At 33.9% G+C, this 19,057-nt stretch overlaps 2 protein-coding genes and 1 pseudogene across 5 annotated transcripts; 2 read left to right on the plus strand and 1 right to left on the minus strand.

Moving 5' to 3' along the window:
* Window positions 1–7,797: 7,797 nt before the first annotated feature.
* On the minus strand, window positions 7,798–13,225 carry LOC146907138 (Pentatricopeptide repeat (PPR) superfamily protein). The gene is made up of 3 exons (XM_085727098.1): window positions 12,774–13,225; window positions 9,290–9,696; window positions 7,798–8,902 (listed from the first exon to the last, which is right to left on the minus strand). The coding sequence occupies exons 1-3, from the start codon at window positions 13,176–13,178 to the stop codon at window positions 8,188–8,190; spliced, it is 1,527 nt and encodes a 508-aa protein (XP_085583224.1). The 5' UTR covers window positions 13,179–13,225; the 3' UTR covers window positions 7,798–8,187.
* LOC146907139 (G-type lectin S-receptor-like serine/threonine-protein kinase At1g11330) lies at window positions 12,542–18,422 on the plus strand. Of its 4 annotated transcripts, XM_085727088.1 has the most exons (11): window positions 12,542–13,276; window positions 14,334–14,385; window positions 14,505–14,603; window positions 14,947–16,212; window positions 16,302–16,334; window positions 16,440–16,559; window positions 16,653–16,774; window positions 16,850–17,060; window positions 17,237–17,474; window positions 17,565–17,715; window positions 17,809–18,422. In XM_085727088.1, exons 4-11 carry the CDS (start codon window positions 16,125–16,127, stop codon window positions 18,115–18,117), a joined length of 1,272 nt encoding a protein of 423 aa, XP_085583214.1. In that variant the 5' UTR covers window positions 12,542–13,276; window positions 14,334–14,385; window positions 14,505–14,603; window positions 14,947–16,124; the 3' UTR covers window positions 18,118–18,422. The 4 variants fall into 4 exon arrangements, with proteins under 4 accessions (XP_085583214.1, XP_085583215.1, XP_085583213.1 ...); XM_085727089.1 differs by lacking the exon at window positions 14,334–14,385 and having other exon boundaries at window positions 13,224–13,276; XM_085727087.1 differs by lacking the exon at window positions 12,542–13,276 and having other exon boundaries at window positions 13,914–14,385; window positions 14,505–16,212; window positions 16,302–16,350; window positions 16,501–16,559.
* Window positions 14,936–16,111, plus strand: LOC146907140 (G-type lectin S-receptor-like serine/threonine-protein kinase SD1-13 pseudogene; annotated as a pseudogene).
* Window positions 18,423–19,057: the final 635 nt, after the last annotated feature.

A 19,057-nucleotide genomic window follows, 5' to 3' on the forward strand; every position in this document is an offset into this window, starting at 1 on the left:
CTTTTTTTTCATTTTTAGATTTTGATTTAGTATTTAGTAATTGATTTGGTTATAATGAGATTAATTAAAATGAGTTTAAGGTTTTTTTAGAGGTAGAATTAGTTTAAGTTGCTTAATAAGCACCTTGAAATTGTTGACATGACTTAAAAAAGTCGATCAAAAATTACCATCTGATTGAGTTTTACGACATGATCAGAAGCGAAGTTGACGTGTCTAAATGATAGTGGTTAGTTGATAAGGTAAAAAAAGTATGGTTGTGATGATTTTTTTACTTTTAGAATATAAATAATGGTGATGACAATGTGCTTTCGGTTTTATTGGTTGTATTTTTATTTGATGATGTGCATGTTTGATAAAGTTGCACGTAAAGTAGGAAAGTGTTTGTCGGCTTCTGCGATGTTTAAATGGAAGTAAATCTAAAATTAAATGTTAAAATTAAAGGTAATTTGCACCTAAGAAGGTAAGCGTTTGTCGGTTTCGATAGTGTTTAAAAAATGTAAATGTTTTGTAAAAAAAAACAATGTAAATATATAACTTTATTTTATTAGTTAAATGACTCCGAATTTGGATAAATTATAAATAAAATTTAAAAGTGTTTGTTGTTTTTGATATGTTTAAGTAGAAGTGCATATCTATTGATTTGTTTAGGGACTATTAAAATATTTATATTAAGGATGAATATACTTAGCAACATATTCTATTATCTTTGTTTTTAAAAAATTACTTCTCACTATGATGAACTAAGAGAGATATATCTCAATGTTTCTTTTTAATTTTAATTAAAAGTTACATCTCAATGTGCTTTGGTTTTATTGGTTGTATTTTCATTTGATGATGTGCATGTGAGATAAAGTTACAAGTAAAGTAGTTAAGTGTTTGTCGGTGTTTAATTAGAAGTAAATCTAAAATTAAATGTTTTTTTGAGGGAAAAATTAAATGTTAAAATTAAAAGTGAATTGCGCCTAAGTAGGTAAATGTTTGTCGGTTTTGATAGTGTTTAAAAAATGTAAATGTTTTGTCAAAAAAACAATGTAAATGTATAACTTTATTATATTAGTTAAATGACTCCGAATTTGGATAAATTACAAATAAAAGGCTAAAATATGGTTTTAGACCCTGCAAATATGTCTCATTTTGGTTTTAGTCCATGTAAAAAAAATTGTAGAAAAAGGACCCTGCAAAATATTTTGTTATTTAAACTATTTTAAAAAAACAATATATTTTGCAGGGACTTTTTTGAAAAACAAAATATTTTGCAGGGACTTTTTCTACAAAATGGGTTCGGTCATCATGTGTCACGTATGCAAATCATCATAAAAGTGGGGCCAGAGACTATTTTAAAAAACAAAATATTTTGCAGGGACCTTTTTCTACAAAATTTTTTTACATGGACTAACACCAAAACGAGACATATTTTCAGGGACTAAAACCATATTTTAGCCTAAATAAAATTTAAAAGTGTTTGTTGCTTTTGACATGTTTAAGTAGAAGTGCATGTCTATTGATTTGTTTAGGGGCTATTAAAATATTGATATTAAGGATTAATATACTTAGCAACATATTCTATTATTTTGTTTTAAAAAAATTACTTCTCAAAACTAAGAGAGAGATATCTTAATGTTTCTTTTTAATTTTAATTAAAAGTTACATTTCAACGTGCTTTGGTTGTATTGGTTGTATTTTCATTTGATGATGTGCATGTGAGATAAAGTTATACGTAAAGTAGTTAAGTATTTGTCAGTTTCTGCGATGTTTAATTACAAGTCAATCTAAAATTAAAAGTGAGTTGCGTCTAAGTAGGTAAGTGTTTGTCGGTTTCGAAAGTGTTTAAAAAATGTAAATGCTTTGTTAAAAAAAAACAATGTAAATGTATAACTTTATTGTATTAGCTAAACAACTCCTAATTTGGATAAATTATAAATAAAACTTAAAAGTGTTTGATGGTTTTAATAGTGGTTAGTTAAAATTATATGTAAAATTTTATATTAAATTGTTAAAACATAAAATGAAAACAAATTATGAATAAGAAGTTAAGGGTATGTTGCTTTTAACATGTTTATGTAGAAGTACATATCTATTGAATTTTTTAGGGACTATTAAAATATTGATATTATGGATAAATTTACTTAGCAACATATTCTATTAACTTTGTTCGAAAAATTAATTCTCATTATGATGAACTAAGAGAGATATGTCTCAATTTTTTTTGTAATTTTAATTAAAAGTTATATGTTCCTGTAATTTTATGTACAATTTATATCTTTTTCAACTGCGTCGATATTTAAAATATTATTTTTTAATCAAACGAGTGCATTGATATTTCACATACAGATAAGCATCATATTGTAATTAAAAAATAAATATAATATTATTCTGTCTAGAATCGCCAATAAAAAAAATTATATTAGAATCGCCAAAGTTTTTTTTTTTTTTGGTAATTTTAATTACTGTGAGATCTCATTGAAGAAAGGGTCAAAAATATTTCCCAATAAGTTTTTTTTTAATATTAGAATCCCCTCCATTGTTTGTACCAAAAAGAAAAAGAATCACCTCCATTGTACGGTCCAAAAAACAACTATTTTGTTCAAGTGGTTTCAAATATCAAAGTGTTGTGATATTTGTATGGGGTTCCAGATCTTGAAATTGTCCATGTGAATAAGGTATTAATTTACAGGTATTGGTCCACAAGAGTTGGCCAATCCCCCCAATCTCGGCATTGAGATGAAGTGGTTTTCGATGCTGAGATAAAATTTGTTTGTTTCCTAAAAGCTTTAAGTTCAAGTTTGACTCAATTGGTTTATTTCCACGATTTAGTTATTGGGGTTTACTTGTTATATCCTCGATTATTATGAAGTTCTTATTTTAATAAGGCATTAAGATGACTTGGATTGGACATGAAAATTGTTACTCTCCCTTCGTATACTCGTGTTCTATTGGCGCTTCTCAGTGCTCACGTGAATCTACATGAATGGATGGAGACATTGATCAGTTATGTACGACTTAGACCACAACGAGCACGATTTGCAAGTGCCTCCTAATTCTCGTAGTGTATTTATTTAAAAATGTCTATTCTTTTTTACTAAAATATGCATTTGGTCCTTACAAATGTAACGATTTTAGATTTTGATACATGGAAGAAAAAAAATTGAAACATACCCTTGCAAAATAATTTGCTTTTTATAAAGGTCTTTTTACTTGATTTTTTGGCAGATAAGATCAATTTATTATGATGTGGCACGAGGTGATTGTACAAATGTTGTTAAGAGGTTTAATACAAGCCATTGATTTTGATCTAACGGTTGTTAAAAACTCCTCTCATCTCTCACAATAAAAAGTCCTCTCACTTGATATGCCATCTCTCTCTCTCTCTCTCTCTCTCTCTCTCTCTCTATATATATATATATATATATATAGAGGCAGGATCCGTTGACACCAGGTGTCAACGGTTATATTGACACCAAATCTCATCCATTAAATTAATTGATCTAATGGTTTGTATTTATTCCATAAATCACTAACATGAGATGACCCACACCCTAGTCACACTCACCGTGTCTTTATTGCTGCCAAGAATGAACCTGTGCGTTTTCCCCACGATCCCAAGAATTGCAGCAATTCAGTTTAATGGGTTTTCATTCACCAAAACCATAAAATTTGTTTATACTCCCAACGATCTCAAATTCCAACTTTAACCAATACCAATTCATTTGGAACAATACTACCATTGTATTTTAATTAACTATTCAATCATGGTTAAAAACCTAAAATTCTACAAATGGATTCAAATACGTCCCAATTATTGCTCTCAAGGGTGTTGAATCTTCATGATTACTTTGATATAATTAAACATCCTATAGATATCGATATCTTCTCAAAAAATTAAAGGAGTCTTATTAGCCGATACATAAGAAATTTGATGAACAAAGTTTTGATGATGAATTGCAGCCTGCAGGATAATTAAGCATCCTATGGATGAATCGCAAAGTTTGGATGTAAGAATATAATTAAGCAATTTGCAGGATAGCTCATGGAAGGATGTTAAACTTGAGAGGGAGAGGGTCATGAATAAAAAGATAATCACAACGTGAGTGTGACTAGTGTGTGGGTCACCTCATGTTAGTGATTTAGGGAATAAATACAAACCATTAGATCAATTAATTTAATGGATGAGATTTGGTGTCAATATAACCATTGACACCTGGTGTCAACGGATCCTGCCTCTATATATATATATATATATATATATATATATATATATATATATAAGGAGTGATCAAATTACACCAATTTAATGTTACACCAATGTTACACCACTTCATATCGTTTTACTCTGTATATTTTTCAAATTTGACCGTTGGAATGTAAGTTTATATCACATAGATCATTCATGTAAATTTTTACGAAAATCTAAAATCGTTTCGTATGTTATTGAGATGCATCAAGATTAACGGTTTATGCAGTTTTATAGAACACCGTTAATCTTGTTGGATCTCAATAACATTTCAAATGATTTTAGATTTTCGTAACAATTTAGGTGAATGATCTATATGATATAAACATACAATCGAACGGTCAAATTTGAAACATATGCATCGAGTAAAACGATATTGAGCGGCGTAACATTGATGTAACATTAATTCTAGATCTTTTTCAAATCTTTTTTCTGTTTCATTACAGGGATCCTTATGCGGTGTTCTTTGACTAATTTCAGAAAAAATCATTTGTTTGATCTTTGATTTGATTTGTTGCCGCAGATTCAGTATGATCCTTACTTATAGAACGAGTAAGTTCATTTAATTTTTCCAAGACATTTTCTTTAGGTGCAGATATACATGAAACAAAATTATGTGATGTATACACATCTTCAGAGATAATTAACTTTTCAAACAATTCAGGAGAATCTCCATCTTCCCTCCTGAATATTATTTTTTTAAAAAAAAAGGTTTGTTTTTTTTTTAAAAAAAGTAACGTCTATTGTCACAAATATTTTATCTATACTAGAGTCAAAACATTTATAACTTTTTTGAGAAGATGAATAATCTATAAAAACACATTTGAGTACACGGGGTTCAAGTTTTCCAAGATGTTTATGTTCGTGAACAAAGGTCGTGCATCCAAATATTTTTAGTGGTAAATTAGCTAGAATTGAAGCAATGTGAAAATATTTCAAGAAACATTGCAAAGGAGTTTGAAATTTCAAAACACGGGATGACATATGATTTATTAAATGTGCAGCTGTAAGGAAAGATTCACCCAATAAACATTATGGAGGCACACTGACAGTACGTACAAGGTTACATTTCTCGGTTCTATACAATATCTCATCCCTAATTAGTGGCTCTAATCGAGGGAGAACCGTGTAGGCCAGCAAATACAGAGGTTCTGATAGAGGAGGAGCGTGCTGAGGATACACTACAACTAGTCATGAGGGTTAAGATCATGGCGTTGGATGGTACTACATAGCAAATTGCCGAAGAAGCATAGTCCCCCAATCAATATTAGTCGCCCATATGAGGAGGGCATTTTGATGATTTATATGTATTTTGATTTTTCTTTGTTTCTAATGAATGATGTATGTTGATGTTTTAATACCTCAACAATTATGTCCCCTTCAATGTTAATTGAATATTTTCTCTTTTGAATGAATTGCACACAATTTTATGCCAATTTGAATGTTGATTAAATTTTGAACGTTGAGTGTGTTTGAAAGTGTTTAAGTGTGTTGAGTGAGTATAGACAATTAGTTCAGACTATCTTTTGAGTAATGGAGAAGATCTCAACTCATTGAAAAAACATCATATGAGATATACAATAGAAGAAACCCTAAAGTATCTTTTATAAAGGGTCACAAGTCACCATACAACTACATGACCTTCTTTGATCGCCTAGAGGTCAACGACATATGTTGGTACTCCGTTTGAATAATGCGACCACAAAATGATTTATCGGCACTCGCCAAGCATGTGATAAGTTTGTATAGACATATTCAGACCATTCCAAAGCATCCTTCCGTCGTACCATAGTTGAACGTCTTCTAAATATTCCAGGCATTTCAAGATTTTTGGTGCATGTTATACCTTAGGACATGCAAGGTCAATTTCTGGAGGCAAAATGAGAATAGATACCGAGTTTCATTTCTTGGTTCTATAGGGTATCTCATCCCAAATTTGTGACTCCAGTCGAGAGAGAACCGTTTAAGCCAACAAATGTGGAGGTTCTAATAGAGGAGGATCATGATAAGGATACTTTAGATACATTGCAGATAGTCAAGAAGGTTAGGATCATGTCGTTGGATGGAATGAAAAACGGTACAACTTACGATGATCTATACGGTACTTTGCAGCAAATTGCCAAAGAAATATAGCTGCCCACTCAATATCAAGTTGCCCGTAGGAGGCAGGTGTTCTAATTAATTTATATGTATTTTGATTCTTCTCATCTGTCATGAATATTTCGGTATTTTAATACCTGAACAATTATGTCCCCCTGAGTGTTTATTGAATATTTTCACTTTCGAATGAATTACTCACAATTGTATGGCATTTTGAATGTTGAACGTGTTTGAAAGTGTTTTAAGTGTGTTGAATGTGTCTAGACAATTAGTTTAGACCATGTTTGTTGAACAATGTTCACTTTTAAATGATGGCTATTAAATATCTTCGGTATTCTCCATTTTGCTTATGTTTTCAACCTAGTTCGGTTTTAACTCCTGATCCAGGGATCAATTCTTAACTCCCGGCTAAAGGATCGTCTCTTAACTCCTGATCTTCAACAAACGGGGTGTAACTTCCGATATGAACATTTTTGGGTTTTCGGGGTGCATGTGAGCATTTGAAGGTGCTTAAAGTGAAACTTTCATACATGATGATGTATGCGGACACATACGCAAATTGTAGGTTGCTTTATCTACTTTGTTACATTTTATACCTCAGTAGATATTAATTTATGTATCAAATGAGATGAAACCTTTGAAAAGTTAAGATAGTTCAAGAATGAGGTAGAAATCTTGTCAATAAAATTTTCAAGGCTCTATAGTCAAAATGCGGTGAAAAATTATTATAACAACAATTTATGGACTATTTGAAGAAGCGTGGAATAATATCTCGACTCACACTTCCTAAATCACCATAATAGAATGGCGTGTCTAAGAGGATGAATCCCATATTGTTAGACATGGTGCGATCCATGAGACAATGACAAGTCAATTAGACATATCTTACTCTTTTAGGACATGTTCTCCCTACAACATATTGCCATCTCTCGTAAATGAAACCCTTTGTTTCTTTTGAGAAATGAAGGTGATCACAACTCATTGAAAATGCATCATATGAGATATGCAACAGAAGAAAACCTAGTGTATCTTCATATAAAGGTTTAAAATTGTACTCCCTCCGGTCCTATTTATAAGAGAAAGTTAGGTCAACAAAAGTTAATGTATTTGGACTGAATTTTTAACTAGATACATTAACTTTTGTTGACCCAAATTTCTCTTATAAATAGGACCGGAGGGAGTATTATGTCAGTCCTTGCAAACATGCTAAAGCCCCGGGATTTTTTCCGTCCATGCGAAGCTAGAAAAAGGTGCAAGTTGCAAAATCTATTTATGAATTGGAGAAAGCTTATAGAAGTTGGAGTCTTCATTTGAATGAACTTGTAAAAAAAATTCGATTCATCCAAAATGAAGATAAACCTTGTGTATACAAAAATATTAGTTGGAGCATACAACTCATCAGAAACAAGGTCCCTAGATAGAAACATCAAATAAACCCAACACTAAATAAGAGACAAGTATGCAAATGAAATAGAAAAGAGTACTATTGACATTTGAATTCCATGTTTTCTTTAAGGTTAAAGTAAAAACGAAACCTATATTATTTCTTTTCATTCCTCTATTTTTCCCTCTCTCAAAATAGTGATTTTACACTTTTATTCTCATTTTCTCTGCTCCCATTTTCTTCTGTCCTAAACTGACTAACTATAAAGCACTAAGAAAGAAAAGGGTAAGAAACAAACTTAAAATGCAGTGTCTACTGTCAAAAGAGAGCCTTCCTTCCCTTCTAAAAGCTGGGAAGCTAGAAGACAGTAGACAACCAACTCAAAAGTAGAAGATATATTCAACATATGCACAAATAAACAGATCATAGACAGCCAAACATATTGGAGCAAAAATATCAGTTGATCTTATCATCAAAAGTCAGGCTTGTTTCTTTCCAAAGGAGGTCTCTTCACTGTTGCGAGGAGCTCTTTAAGCTCCTTAACATGACTATGCATGCCCTTAGATGAATAAGCTTTAATCATTGTTCTATAAGTTATGAAATCGGGTTTACAACCTTTATGTTCCATTATCTCAAGAACTCCCTTCATCTCATCTAAACAATCTAATCTCATATAAGCATCCACTAAGCAATTGAAGAATACCGTATCCAGTGTTACATCTGAATTGTCAACAAAACGTAGGACACCGCCTATTTTTTCAGGCTTACCTGCATGTGCATAAGCCCTCACAAGTGAGCACAGGGTAACACAACTAGGTTTAATTCTCTCTGACCGCATTAGTCTAAACAAATACTCCATCTGTTTGAGATCCCCAGCCTTCCCAAAAGCATCAATCACAATATTGTAGGTCACAATCGTCCAAGAATAATGGTATTTCTGCATGTATTCCATCACAGCACTCATTTTCGTGTAATCATGGGCCTTGCCGTAGGAATCCAAGAGAATATTGAAGGTCTGAACATTTGGTTGGATTCCAGATGTCTGAAACTTGTCATAACACCTCTCCATTGTTTCTATCTGCCCTAGGTTGCCAAAGGCCCTGAGTGTTGAATTCATGGTCCATACATCGGGTTCACAATCTTGTTCAGCAAGCATTTCCAGAAGTGTAGATTCCATTTCTGAAAATCTTTTAATAACCATAATATTATATTACAGATATGCAAATACAAGCAAACAACAAAGAAAGAACAACTTTTCATCACGATTTTAGTTGGAAGGCAAAAATTTGTGATAATCCAGGACTGGATAAAGGTGTGTCAGTGCCCAACTGTAGGCTGTAGAATAAATATGCACAAAGAGCTCATTTATGGCTAATGTCAAGGCTGCCATTCATTTGTCCATTTTTGCCTTGTCTTTTAAAAATGATACAACCTTGATGGTCTTCCAATTGTTTCATTGTATCTCGTGTATGTTGGAAAAGTAGGTAGTTTGATAAAATTCTTTTTCAACTTCAGTTAGCAACCAGACCGAGCAGGTAGTACTTTCATAATATAAAGAAAGATAAATATTTTACCTTTTTGCCTTCCCATAAGCATCAATAAGGGTGTTGTAGGTGACTGTGTTTGGTTTGATACCATGAGTGGCCATGTCAGATAAAAGAGACTGAACTTTATCGAAGGCAAAAACTTGCAAGCAAGATTTTATTAGGATTGAATAAGTCTGGATGTCTGGCTGACAACCAGGTGTACTCTTCATTTCCTCAAGAAGAGAGAAAGCTTTATCCAAGAGACCACTCCTGCCGTAGGCGGATAACAGTGCAGTGTATGATTCACAGTCCAAAACACAACCTTCATCAACCATAGCTTGAAAGAGCTCAAAAGCTTTCTCAGGTTGCTTACATTTTCCAAGCATGACAATTAACTTGATGTATACACCAGGGTAAGGTCTGTACCAAAGCTGTTCACGCAGTAGTTCAAAAACCTGAAACCATGAGAGCATACTGATATGATAATCAAGTCTTCCTGTAAAATAAACAGTTTCACAAGTGTTTGTGTGTATGAGAGAGTGCATCATGAAATTTCAACTACTGTCCTAAAAGTAATTTAATTATGCTTTTTTTTAATGGGTAATTTAATTATGCTTGAATACATGCAAATGAGTTCCTAAATTAATGTCTTCCACAGTACAAGAAATCCTTAAACAACAGAAAATAAAACTTTCTCAACCAATTTAACTGAGTATTCGTTCTGTTCCTAATTTTTTCAACTACACCAACAAATTTTTCTTCTATAATCTATATAAATGCAAAATATACTTCCTTAAATGCTAACATTAGAACCCCATCACTTCACTTCCTCAAATAGGTAGAGGGACTGAACCAAAATATATAAAAGTAAGTAGGGCGCTAGAGATTTAAATACTCTTAAGCTAGCCAATTAAGAACAGGATACAAATTTGCTAGGAGTATGGCAATGAACTACTTGATATCTAAGCTAATTGATATGACCCATAAAATAACTAAGGTATTATGGGTATGCTTAGGAGAAAAAGTGGGCGCGTGATAGGGAGTTGGGTATCGTAGGGTGCCTAAGTCCCACATTGAGTAGTATGGGATACTTGGTGGAATACCAAGAGGATTAGTTATTCCCATTGGCAGGTAGCTTTCAGGGGTTCCCAAATGCTTTGATGCTTAACGAATGATAATATAGCTAGTTGCCAGTGTCTCAGAAGGAGTACCTGCAGAGAGGCTGAGTAGAAAAAGGTCGAGGGAAGCATCATAGAGTGCAGCCGCCAAGACATTATTTCTCATGGTGGTGCTAGGAAAGTGAAGCGGGTATTATTGGAATGCCCATGCCTCACATCAACTAGTATGGGAAGCTCGGAGGAGTACTTAGAAACCTCCAATCAATCATTCAGAATTTGTTAGTTAGTTAGAAGGGTGGAACATGTAATTGTCAGTAGCATAACAGAATTGGTTAGTCAGTTAGAAGGGTGGTTAGTGGGAATTATCCTATAAGCACTTTTGTCAATTAGCAATTAGATTGGGAGGTTGCAGGTTCCTCAAATTGCGTGTAAAGTGTTGCATTGAAATTCAATAAAGATCCATTCTGCACAGAAGGAAACTCCCTATTGTGCCACTGTTCTGCTAATTCCCTGGTCCTAGTTCTATCATACTTAAAAGGCATGATTTTTTTTCCTCTTCGACAACTAGATTTTTTAGGGAGGATTCTCTAAGTGCTTGGGCGCTTATTAGTGCAATGCAAAAAATTATGAACAAGAGACAGAAAATGAAAAGGTCTCCACTATGTAACAAACTTCTGAATTGGCCATAAGGAGGGAGCGTAGTGGGTATGTGATCTGGTTGTAATCGAGGGAATGTGAGTTGGGGGAAATAGGCTGGAGTCAGTTGGGACTCTCTAGTTACCTAGTTTTTCCCCTTACTTCTATATTCAACTTTTCATTTTCCAGAACCCACCATGCCAAGATACAGACCCAAAGTTCAGCATCAATACAGTGAATTTTTTTCTTTCGGTTTAAAAAAACCTTAGAGTAGAAGCCAAGAAACTCCTTACGAACTGAAACTCCTTAAAAAACTCATAAATTGGAAGCATGTGTTTTTTTCCCCTTTAGCAGAAGCCAAGAAAACCTTGTTCCAAAAGATACCCTAGAGTAGAAGTCTATAAAATGCCGATTGAGAAGATTAGACAATATATATTACAAAGTAAGATTCTGAGATACAGCCTCCTATTCTTATTCAGTTTGAATTCTCAGTGTTCCACACTTTTTGAGGCTAGACTACTAAATATTTCCAAACACCATCAAACATGGTTCATTAAAATAGAAACTTCAGTTGAGAATTCTCTGATTTGTAAGCAAATCACGAGCCATGACTATTAACCAGAACAATATGAAGTATGCAATGCTCAGCCAAAATTAAGCTGTGTACATAATACTGTGTTATGTCTTACGACCATATTGTACTTGGATTATTGACGAAGAAATTTCTCAGTATTTAAAGATGTAATAAGCACTACAAACTGTAAGTTGAAGATAATATTATTGTCAAAAAACAAATACATAACAAATAACAGTACATAATAATAAGCAAAGTTGGTTCAGTTTGAATTTGATGAATATTCAACATAGGAACCAAAAGCCGATCTAATCCAATGAGAGGAAGTTAGTTTTTTTTGGATTCCATTATAGTTTTGTTATGACTTATTCGGTTTCCATTGGATTAGCTGGGTTGACGAACTCAAAAACTCACTTCTACACAAGACCCCAACCAACCAAATGGAATCCACTCCACATTCAACCAATCAAATAAACAAACAGAGAAACCAACTAGAGTAGCAGACTCCAACAATGCCATAAAATCAAACACAACAAACGAAAACCTATGCAGCATCATTCATCAACACTTCAGATTAAAGGGTGTCTAGTGTCCCATGGTTATATTCAATCACTTGTAGTCTCTTAAATTATTCCTGGTGTCTACGTCAGCATCAGTGTCATGTTTAGTGTCCTTAAGGACTATAGCTCAATCAACTGACAACGCTGATATTGTTAGACGAGGAATTATAGGAACACTCTATTTTAAACACTTTCTCCATCAGTCCCTCTTCCTCTTTTATTAGATGAAATCAACGAGGGTCCTACTCAGGGGATTGGGTAGCTCAACTAATTTGAGCTAAGCGTTAAGGAGTTGGAGGTCCTGAGTTGCCATTAAAAAAAGCAGATCCTAACTTAAGAAATGGGTCCCACGAGTGATGGGACCCATATGGATTACACCGATAAATGAGTGACTGTTAAGAGTGTTTCCGGCACTCTTATTAGATTAGACACCTTAAACCTCACAATTGTGTGCGAGTTTCAGTGTACTTGTCACTTCGTGTCTCCGGACAACAACAAAAACAACTAACCAAACAATGCACAAATTCACAACCAAAAATCCATTTTCTCCACAAGAAATCAAAACCAACTCATTGAAATCTAAATAACCAACCACATTCAATTCATCTGAAAAAACCGAAGAAGAGAGAAAGTAACAGACGAACCTTAAGAGCAGATTCCCAACGAAAAGCGGAGATCCGTTCATTAAGCGCTTCAAGAACAGTTCTAGGCAAAAGTTTCTTAGAATTAACAGGACCTTTCTTCCTTCTCTTATCAATAACCGCTTTAGTAGCCTCTCTACGAAGAATAACAGAAACTGCTTTCTGCGACGCTACTATCGCATTTTTCATCTCCTTTCTCTCTTTTACTTCCTTCTTTTTCATCTTCTCCACTTCCTTCGCGATTCTCTTCGTCCGTTCATCGTTTACTGTAAGTTTAACTGTTCCGGTGAGGGAGGAAGGTGGAGGATCGGGTAAGGGAATGGATTGTGCTCGGATTCGGAGACGGTGGGGGTTGGGTGGAGGGAGAGGAGGGAAGCGAGCGGTGGTGGTGGTGGAGAGTGAAGCCATTGAAGGATTTTGTTGTGTTGTGTTCGGTGGTATCGAGGCTTGAGGTTGAGGTTGAGGAGGAGAACTGGAGTAAGAGATATCACGTGTGTAAGACACAGGTAACACTCACATCCACGTCAACCAAGAGGATTTTTTTTTTTACATAAACAAATCTAAACTTTTCAACAGACTACCATTTCTAGCATCCATAATGGTAGTTCCCTGACAAGTACTCCTTAAATAGATCTCACGTGACACATCATTTATTCATAATTTTTTAATAAAAGTACCTATTAAGGATTCAATGACTCCAATGGTAATACACTAATAAGGACTCCAATGAAAAATACTTAAATATGTTCCACTATCTTTATATCATTAAACAAAAATAATTTATCCATTGCTCCTTTTTACAAGTGGGACCAAGTAGTACACATTTCATCACTCTTTTATGCAAGTGGGACCAAGTAGTACACATTTTATTACTTTTTAAACGTGGGACCCGTTAGTTACCCACGAGAGAGAGGGTCCTTATATAGTTGCTCGTTCCTTAACAGGAACTCATTTTTTCTTCCTCCAATGGAAGGTCCTTAACGGGGAGTGGTCCTTGTTAAGTAAGGACCTCCCATTAGAGATGCTCTAACTCGCTCTAACACTCGATCTCTTTTTAGATGAAATTATTTCGAATAGTAGGAATTGATGTGTACAAGACATGTTGGGTTGAGAACAATTTGCTTGATTATTAAAAATTTTAAGAGACATTTTGCACGTGTAAAATTTTAAGGAGTAGTTGCACATAACCGTAAAAAAATCTAGACTTTATTTAATTTAATTTTTTTTACCCTTGTGATTTGGCATGACACGTCAGACACGTGGCAGTGCCACGTAGATAGTCAAATGTCACGTCATATTGACTAACAGAGAAAATTGACGGATGAAGCAAATTGATTAACGTTATGTAATTTGAGGGATAATTGAAGTTTTGTTAATCGACGAAACTTACAATTTCGAAAGTAATTGCCTATTTACTCAAAACTAAAGATTGGGAATTTTTTTTTTTTATTGCATTTCATTTACGTTTACTTAGACCATTGTAATTGTGTATTTTAATCGTAAGATGCTTTCAAGGATGGTAGAAGATGCTTTCAAAGCTGAATATTTATTTTTTTGTGAAAGAACATGCAGTTGGTTTCTATGGTTAGTTGAAGAACAGGGAAATTTTCACAAGGTAAAACGGCCCACTTTTTTGTTTTTTAAATTCATAGACTTTGATTTGATTTATAATTATATAAGGATCTTAGGACTGAGATTCATCAACATTTATTTGGTCATTTTATTTTTTGACAGGCGAGTATTTGGTCATTATGTGATAAAATACTCAAGAGACAATTTGATTCTTAGATGGGGAATTTCCACATAATGTTTTCCTCAAATTTGTGGTTGAAGGTATGTTACACTGTCAATGTTGTGCTTTGTGATGGTACTCTCTGTCTGTTTGTGAAGTTGATTGAATCTGTTGTAAGAAGAGAATATACTATTTGACTTATTTCATACTATTTTTTTTATTTGGTCAAATAAGTTTTAGTTTATGCTGGTATTGATTATAGAACGTGCTGGAGTGAATATGTATATTTTTAGCTATGATGTTGATTGCTATATATGCCTTCTAATCTCAAAACAAATATGAATGCAGAAATTACTTTCAGAGGGAAGAAAAAAATGATCATTGATAACCTTATTATAGTGTAACTTTTGATCATATACTAATAATCTCCCTTATGGATTTCAGCTACTGTGCAAATCTGTTTTTTGTTTTATTCATTCTGTGTTGCTATTTGCTACATGTTAGTGTTGGTATAGACACCATCACATCTTCTCAATTTATCAAAGACCCTGAAACTCTAATCTCCAAAGACGGTAACTTCACCTTTGGATTTTTTAGCCCTAAAAATTATACAAACCGCTACGTTGGAATTTGGTGGAAGTCTCAGTCTACAATCATATGGGTGGCTAACAGAAACAAACCATTGAATGATTCTAATGGGATGGTCACAATATCTGAAGATGGAAATCTTGTAGTACTAAATGGACAGAAACAAGTCATTTGGTCATCAAATGTTTCCAACATAACAACAAATACAAGTTCTCAGTTTTCAGACTTCGGTAACCTTGTGCTTCTGGAGAACACAACCAGAAACAACTTATGGCAGAGTTTTCAGCAACCTTCAGATACATTCCTTCCAAGCATGAAGCTTTCAATCGACAAAAGAACCGGTAAGAGTATAAAACTCACATCATGGAAAAGCCCTTCTGACCCTTCTGTTGGCAACTTCTCTTCTAGTAGTGTTGAACGCCTACATATACGTGAAGTGTTTATTTGGAATGAAACTCGGCCATGGTGGCGCAGTGGTCCTTGGAATGGCAGGGTCTTTACAGGGATAGAAAAAATGAAATTTGAATATACTAATACTTTTCAAGGTGAACACAATGGAGAAGGAAATAATGTTCTATTTTATACGAGACCAAACGACAAGGAATTATATATCTATCACCTGAATTCACAAGGAATATTTGAAGAAACATGGTGGGATGATAAGAAGAAAGAAATGAAAGTGACATGGAAAAGCCAAAACGCAGAATGTGATGTTTATGGTCTATGTGGAGAATTTACAAGCTGTAATTCATTGAGCTCACCCGTATGCAGTTGTTTGAAAGGATTTGAACCCAGAAATACCCATGAATGGAATAGAAACAACTGGACTGGCGGGTGTGTTAGGCGGAGACCTTTGCAGTGTGAAAGGATCAGCAATAAAACCACAAGTAGAAAGGAAGATGGGTTTTTCAAACTACAGATGGTTAAAGTTCCAGATTTTGCTGAAGGTTTAGGAGTTACACCTGACACATGCAAAATCTTATGTTTGGAGAATTGCTCGTGTTGCGTATTCTCATCATGATGTGATTGGCTGTATGTCTTGGAGCGGCGATCTACTTGACATACAACAATTCCAAAGTGGAGGACTTGACCTATATATTCGTCTATCCTATTTAGAACTTGGTATTCTATTGTTTGTAAATGCATTTGAAACATATATAGGTCATTAACTGAATTGAATTTCTCATATTTTAAATTTTTCATATACACAGATACAGGGAGAAACAAGACAATCTTCATCGCAAGTACAGTGATAATTGCAACTCTTATTATTGTCATTAACTTGACTTTGCCTTAGGAGTTAAGAACTGAATTGAATTTCTCATATTTTAAAATTTTCATATTCACAGATACAGGGAGAAATACAGGGAGAAACAAGACAATTTTCGTCGCAAGTGCAGTGATAATTGGAACTCTTATTATTGTCATTTGTGCATATATCACGTGGAGAAGGACATCTAACCACCCAGGTAACTTACTATTTTAGTATATATTCAACTTAAATCGTAAAATTTACTTTCTATTGACGAGGAACTAAGCTCAAGCTATGCTTTTCACTGCAGCTAATTCTAGTGACAAACTACAAGAGCTATTAAAATTTGATTTTGAAAAAATTGCAACTGCCACAAACAACTTTGACCTGTCGAACAAACTTGGACAGGGTGGTTTTGGTCCCGTATACAAGGTACCTTACATGAAACAAAGTTATAATATTTAAAACCATTGTGTATAGTTGTTTTCACATAATATTTTCTTTTAGGGGAAACTGAAAGATGGTCGAGAAATTGCAGTTAAAAGACTTTCTAGAGCATCTGGACAAGGGTTGGAGGAATTCATGAACGAAGTAGTGGTAATTTGTAAGCTTCAACACCGCAACCTTGTAAGACTTATTGGCTGCTGTGTTGAAGGTGATGAAAAGATGTTGATGTATGAATACATGCCAAACAACAGTTTGGATGCATTCATCTTTGGTTAGTTTTTTGAAGCCCCCTTTAGCATTTTCGCATATAAAATTCCATACTTTCATGTTTCTCTTTATTTTAGTTTTTCTGGAAGCATGCTAATTGAGTAATTCTGATGACTTCACTTTATAGTTTATATGTTTATAATATGTTCTAAATAATATAATGCTACCCTTATATTCTAGATCCATCAAAAAACAAACTCCTAGATTGGAGGACACGGTATAGCATTATAGAAGGAATTGCTCGAGGGTTGCTATATCTTCACAGAGATTCTAAGCTAAGAATTATTCATAGAGATTTGAAGGCAAGTAATGTCTTGTTAGATGAGGAGTTGAATCCAAAAGTTTCCGACTTTGGTATGGCTAGAATCTTTGGAGGAGGTGAAGATCAGGCCAATACTAGAAGGATTGTCGGAACTTAGTAAGATTGCCTTTCTTATCCAATATATTAGTAGTAATAATTGTCGAGTATTATTTTGCACCTTGAATAATTTTTTATATTTTAATGTAGTGGTTACATGTCTCCTGAATATGCAATGCAAGGATTATTTTCGGAGAAATCAGATGTTTTTAGCTTTGGTGTATTGCTACTAGAGATTGTTATCGGGAGAAGAAACTCAGGTTTTTATGACGATGAGCATAATCTGAGCCTTTTAGGATTCGTAAGCCTCAACAAACCATTTTTAGCTCAATTATTGACTGTTTTTCTTCTTTTGTCTGATTATATCTTTCCTTTTTTCTTTGATCTCATTCAGGTATGGACACAATGGAGGGAAGACAATATTTTGTCTCTAATAGATCAAGAAATATATGATCATAGTCATCATAATTATATTTCAAGGTGCATACATATAGGACTATTGTGTGCACAAGAACGTGCCGGAGATAGGCCCACTATGGCTGCAGTAATTTCTATGCTTAACAGTGAAACTTCATTACTTCCTCCTCCTAGTAAACCTGCATTCATCCTGAGAGAGAGTATGTTAAATTCAAATTTGCCTGAAGAATGTCAAAATGGCTGTTCCATCAATAATGTCAGTATTACAGACATCTGTGGGAGATAGCACACAAAGGGGTCTAAGAAATATTTGAGAGCTTATATAATATGGAAAGTGTTTGTTCCATCAGTACTTGTATGTTGAGAGCTTTCTGCATACTTCTTTCGTTCTTAGCAACCTCATTTTGGTTTTTTTGATAGAATTTCCCCTTTCCAAAAGTATTTTTCGGATGGGATTTCTAAGGAAGCATACTTTTGGCTTGTTTAAAACCTTCTCTTTATGTGTAACTTAGGGTAAAATAAATTTATTTCAAATTATATTTCTGGATGTATGTTACACAATAAAATAGAGCAGAGTCAATCTCTTTGAAAGTGTATCATAATAGGGAAGTGCCTTGGAACGAAAAGTCCTAATAGAACAGCAATTTATCTCCCAAACTCTCTGCTAGCTTGCCAAGAAAACAAGTAGCATGACATGATACCGAAATAAAAAACAAAAAGTTAGTAATGAGTAGTTGTTGGAACACTAGTTAATTCTAGTGAAGAAAATTGGATAGAAAAACACTATGAAAGAACTAGTGTGTGGGTGTGACTTAAAAATGTCCCACATTGGAGGGTCATCCCAACTAGTAAGTGTTTATATATGGGCAAAGTGACCTCCAAGGGTGTGCCCTTGGGATACTCAATTTTGTGAACGGGTGAACGCTTACAAAATATATATATCGAATAAATAAAAATGATATATATATTTTTTGTCACTTGAAAATGTTAAATTAATTAATAAATTAATTTAATCATTATCCGTAAGCGCTACGCGTAACAAATAAATTTGTTACGATCCGACCCGATCCATAACGCGTATCCAGAAACTTCCGGATATATCCAATTAAGAAACAAAACGCGTTTGCTTAAAGATTAAGCAGACTTAATCCCCAAGTCACTCGTTTTTTGTTACAAAATCTCCCTATAAAAGGAGAAGTTCGCCCCACTCATTCTTCACACCGAAA

This window comes from Medicago sativa, chromosome 7 (assembly GCF_051527215.1).
Source record: "Medicago sativa cultivar Bolivia chromosome 7, Bolivia_mono, whole genome shotgun sequence".
NCBI classification, from domain to species: Eukaryota; Viridiplantae; Streptophyta; class Magnoliopsida; order Fabales; family Fabaceae; genus Medicago; species Medicago sativa.

Excerpts from the sequence above, each read along its gene's own strand:
- LOC146907139 (XM_085727088.1), top strand. The coding sequence starts at position 16,125 with ATGTCTTGGAGCGGCGATCTACTTGACATACAACAATTCCAAAGTGGA. Across the intron at positions 16,335-16,439 it reads CAAGACAATCTTCATCGCAA|ATACAGGGAGAAATACAGGG; the intron begins GTACAGTGATAA and ends TCATATTCACAG. Across the intron at positions 16,560-16,652 it reads AAGGACATCTAACCACCCAG|CTAATTCTAGTGACAAACTA; the intron begins GTAACTTACTAT and ends TTTTCACTGCAG.
- LOC146907138 (XM_085727098.1), bottom strand. The coding sequence starts at position 13,178 with ATGGCTTCACTCTCCACCACCACCACCGCTCGCTTCCCTCCTCTCCCT. Across the intron at positions 9,697-12,773 it reads GTTGGGAATCTGCTCTTAAG|GTTTTTGAACTACTGCGTGA; the intron begins GTTCGTCTGTTA and ends TCATGGTTTCAG. Across the intron at positions 8,903-9,289 it reads GCTTATGGGAAGGCAAAAAG|ATTTTCAGAAATGGAATCTA; the intron begins GTAAAATATTTA and ends GGTTATTAAAAG.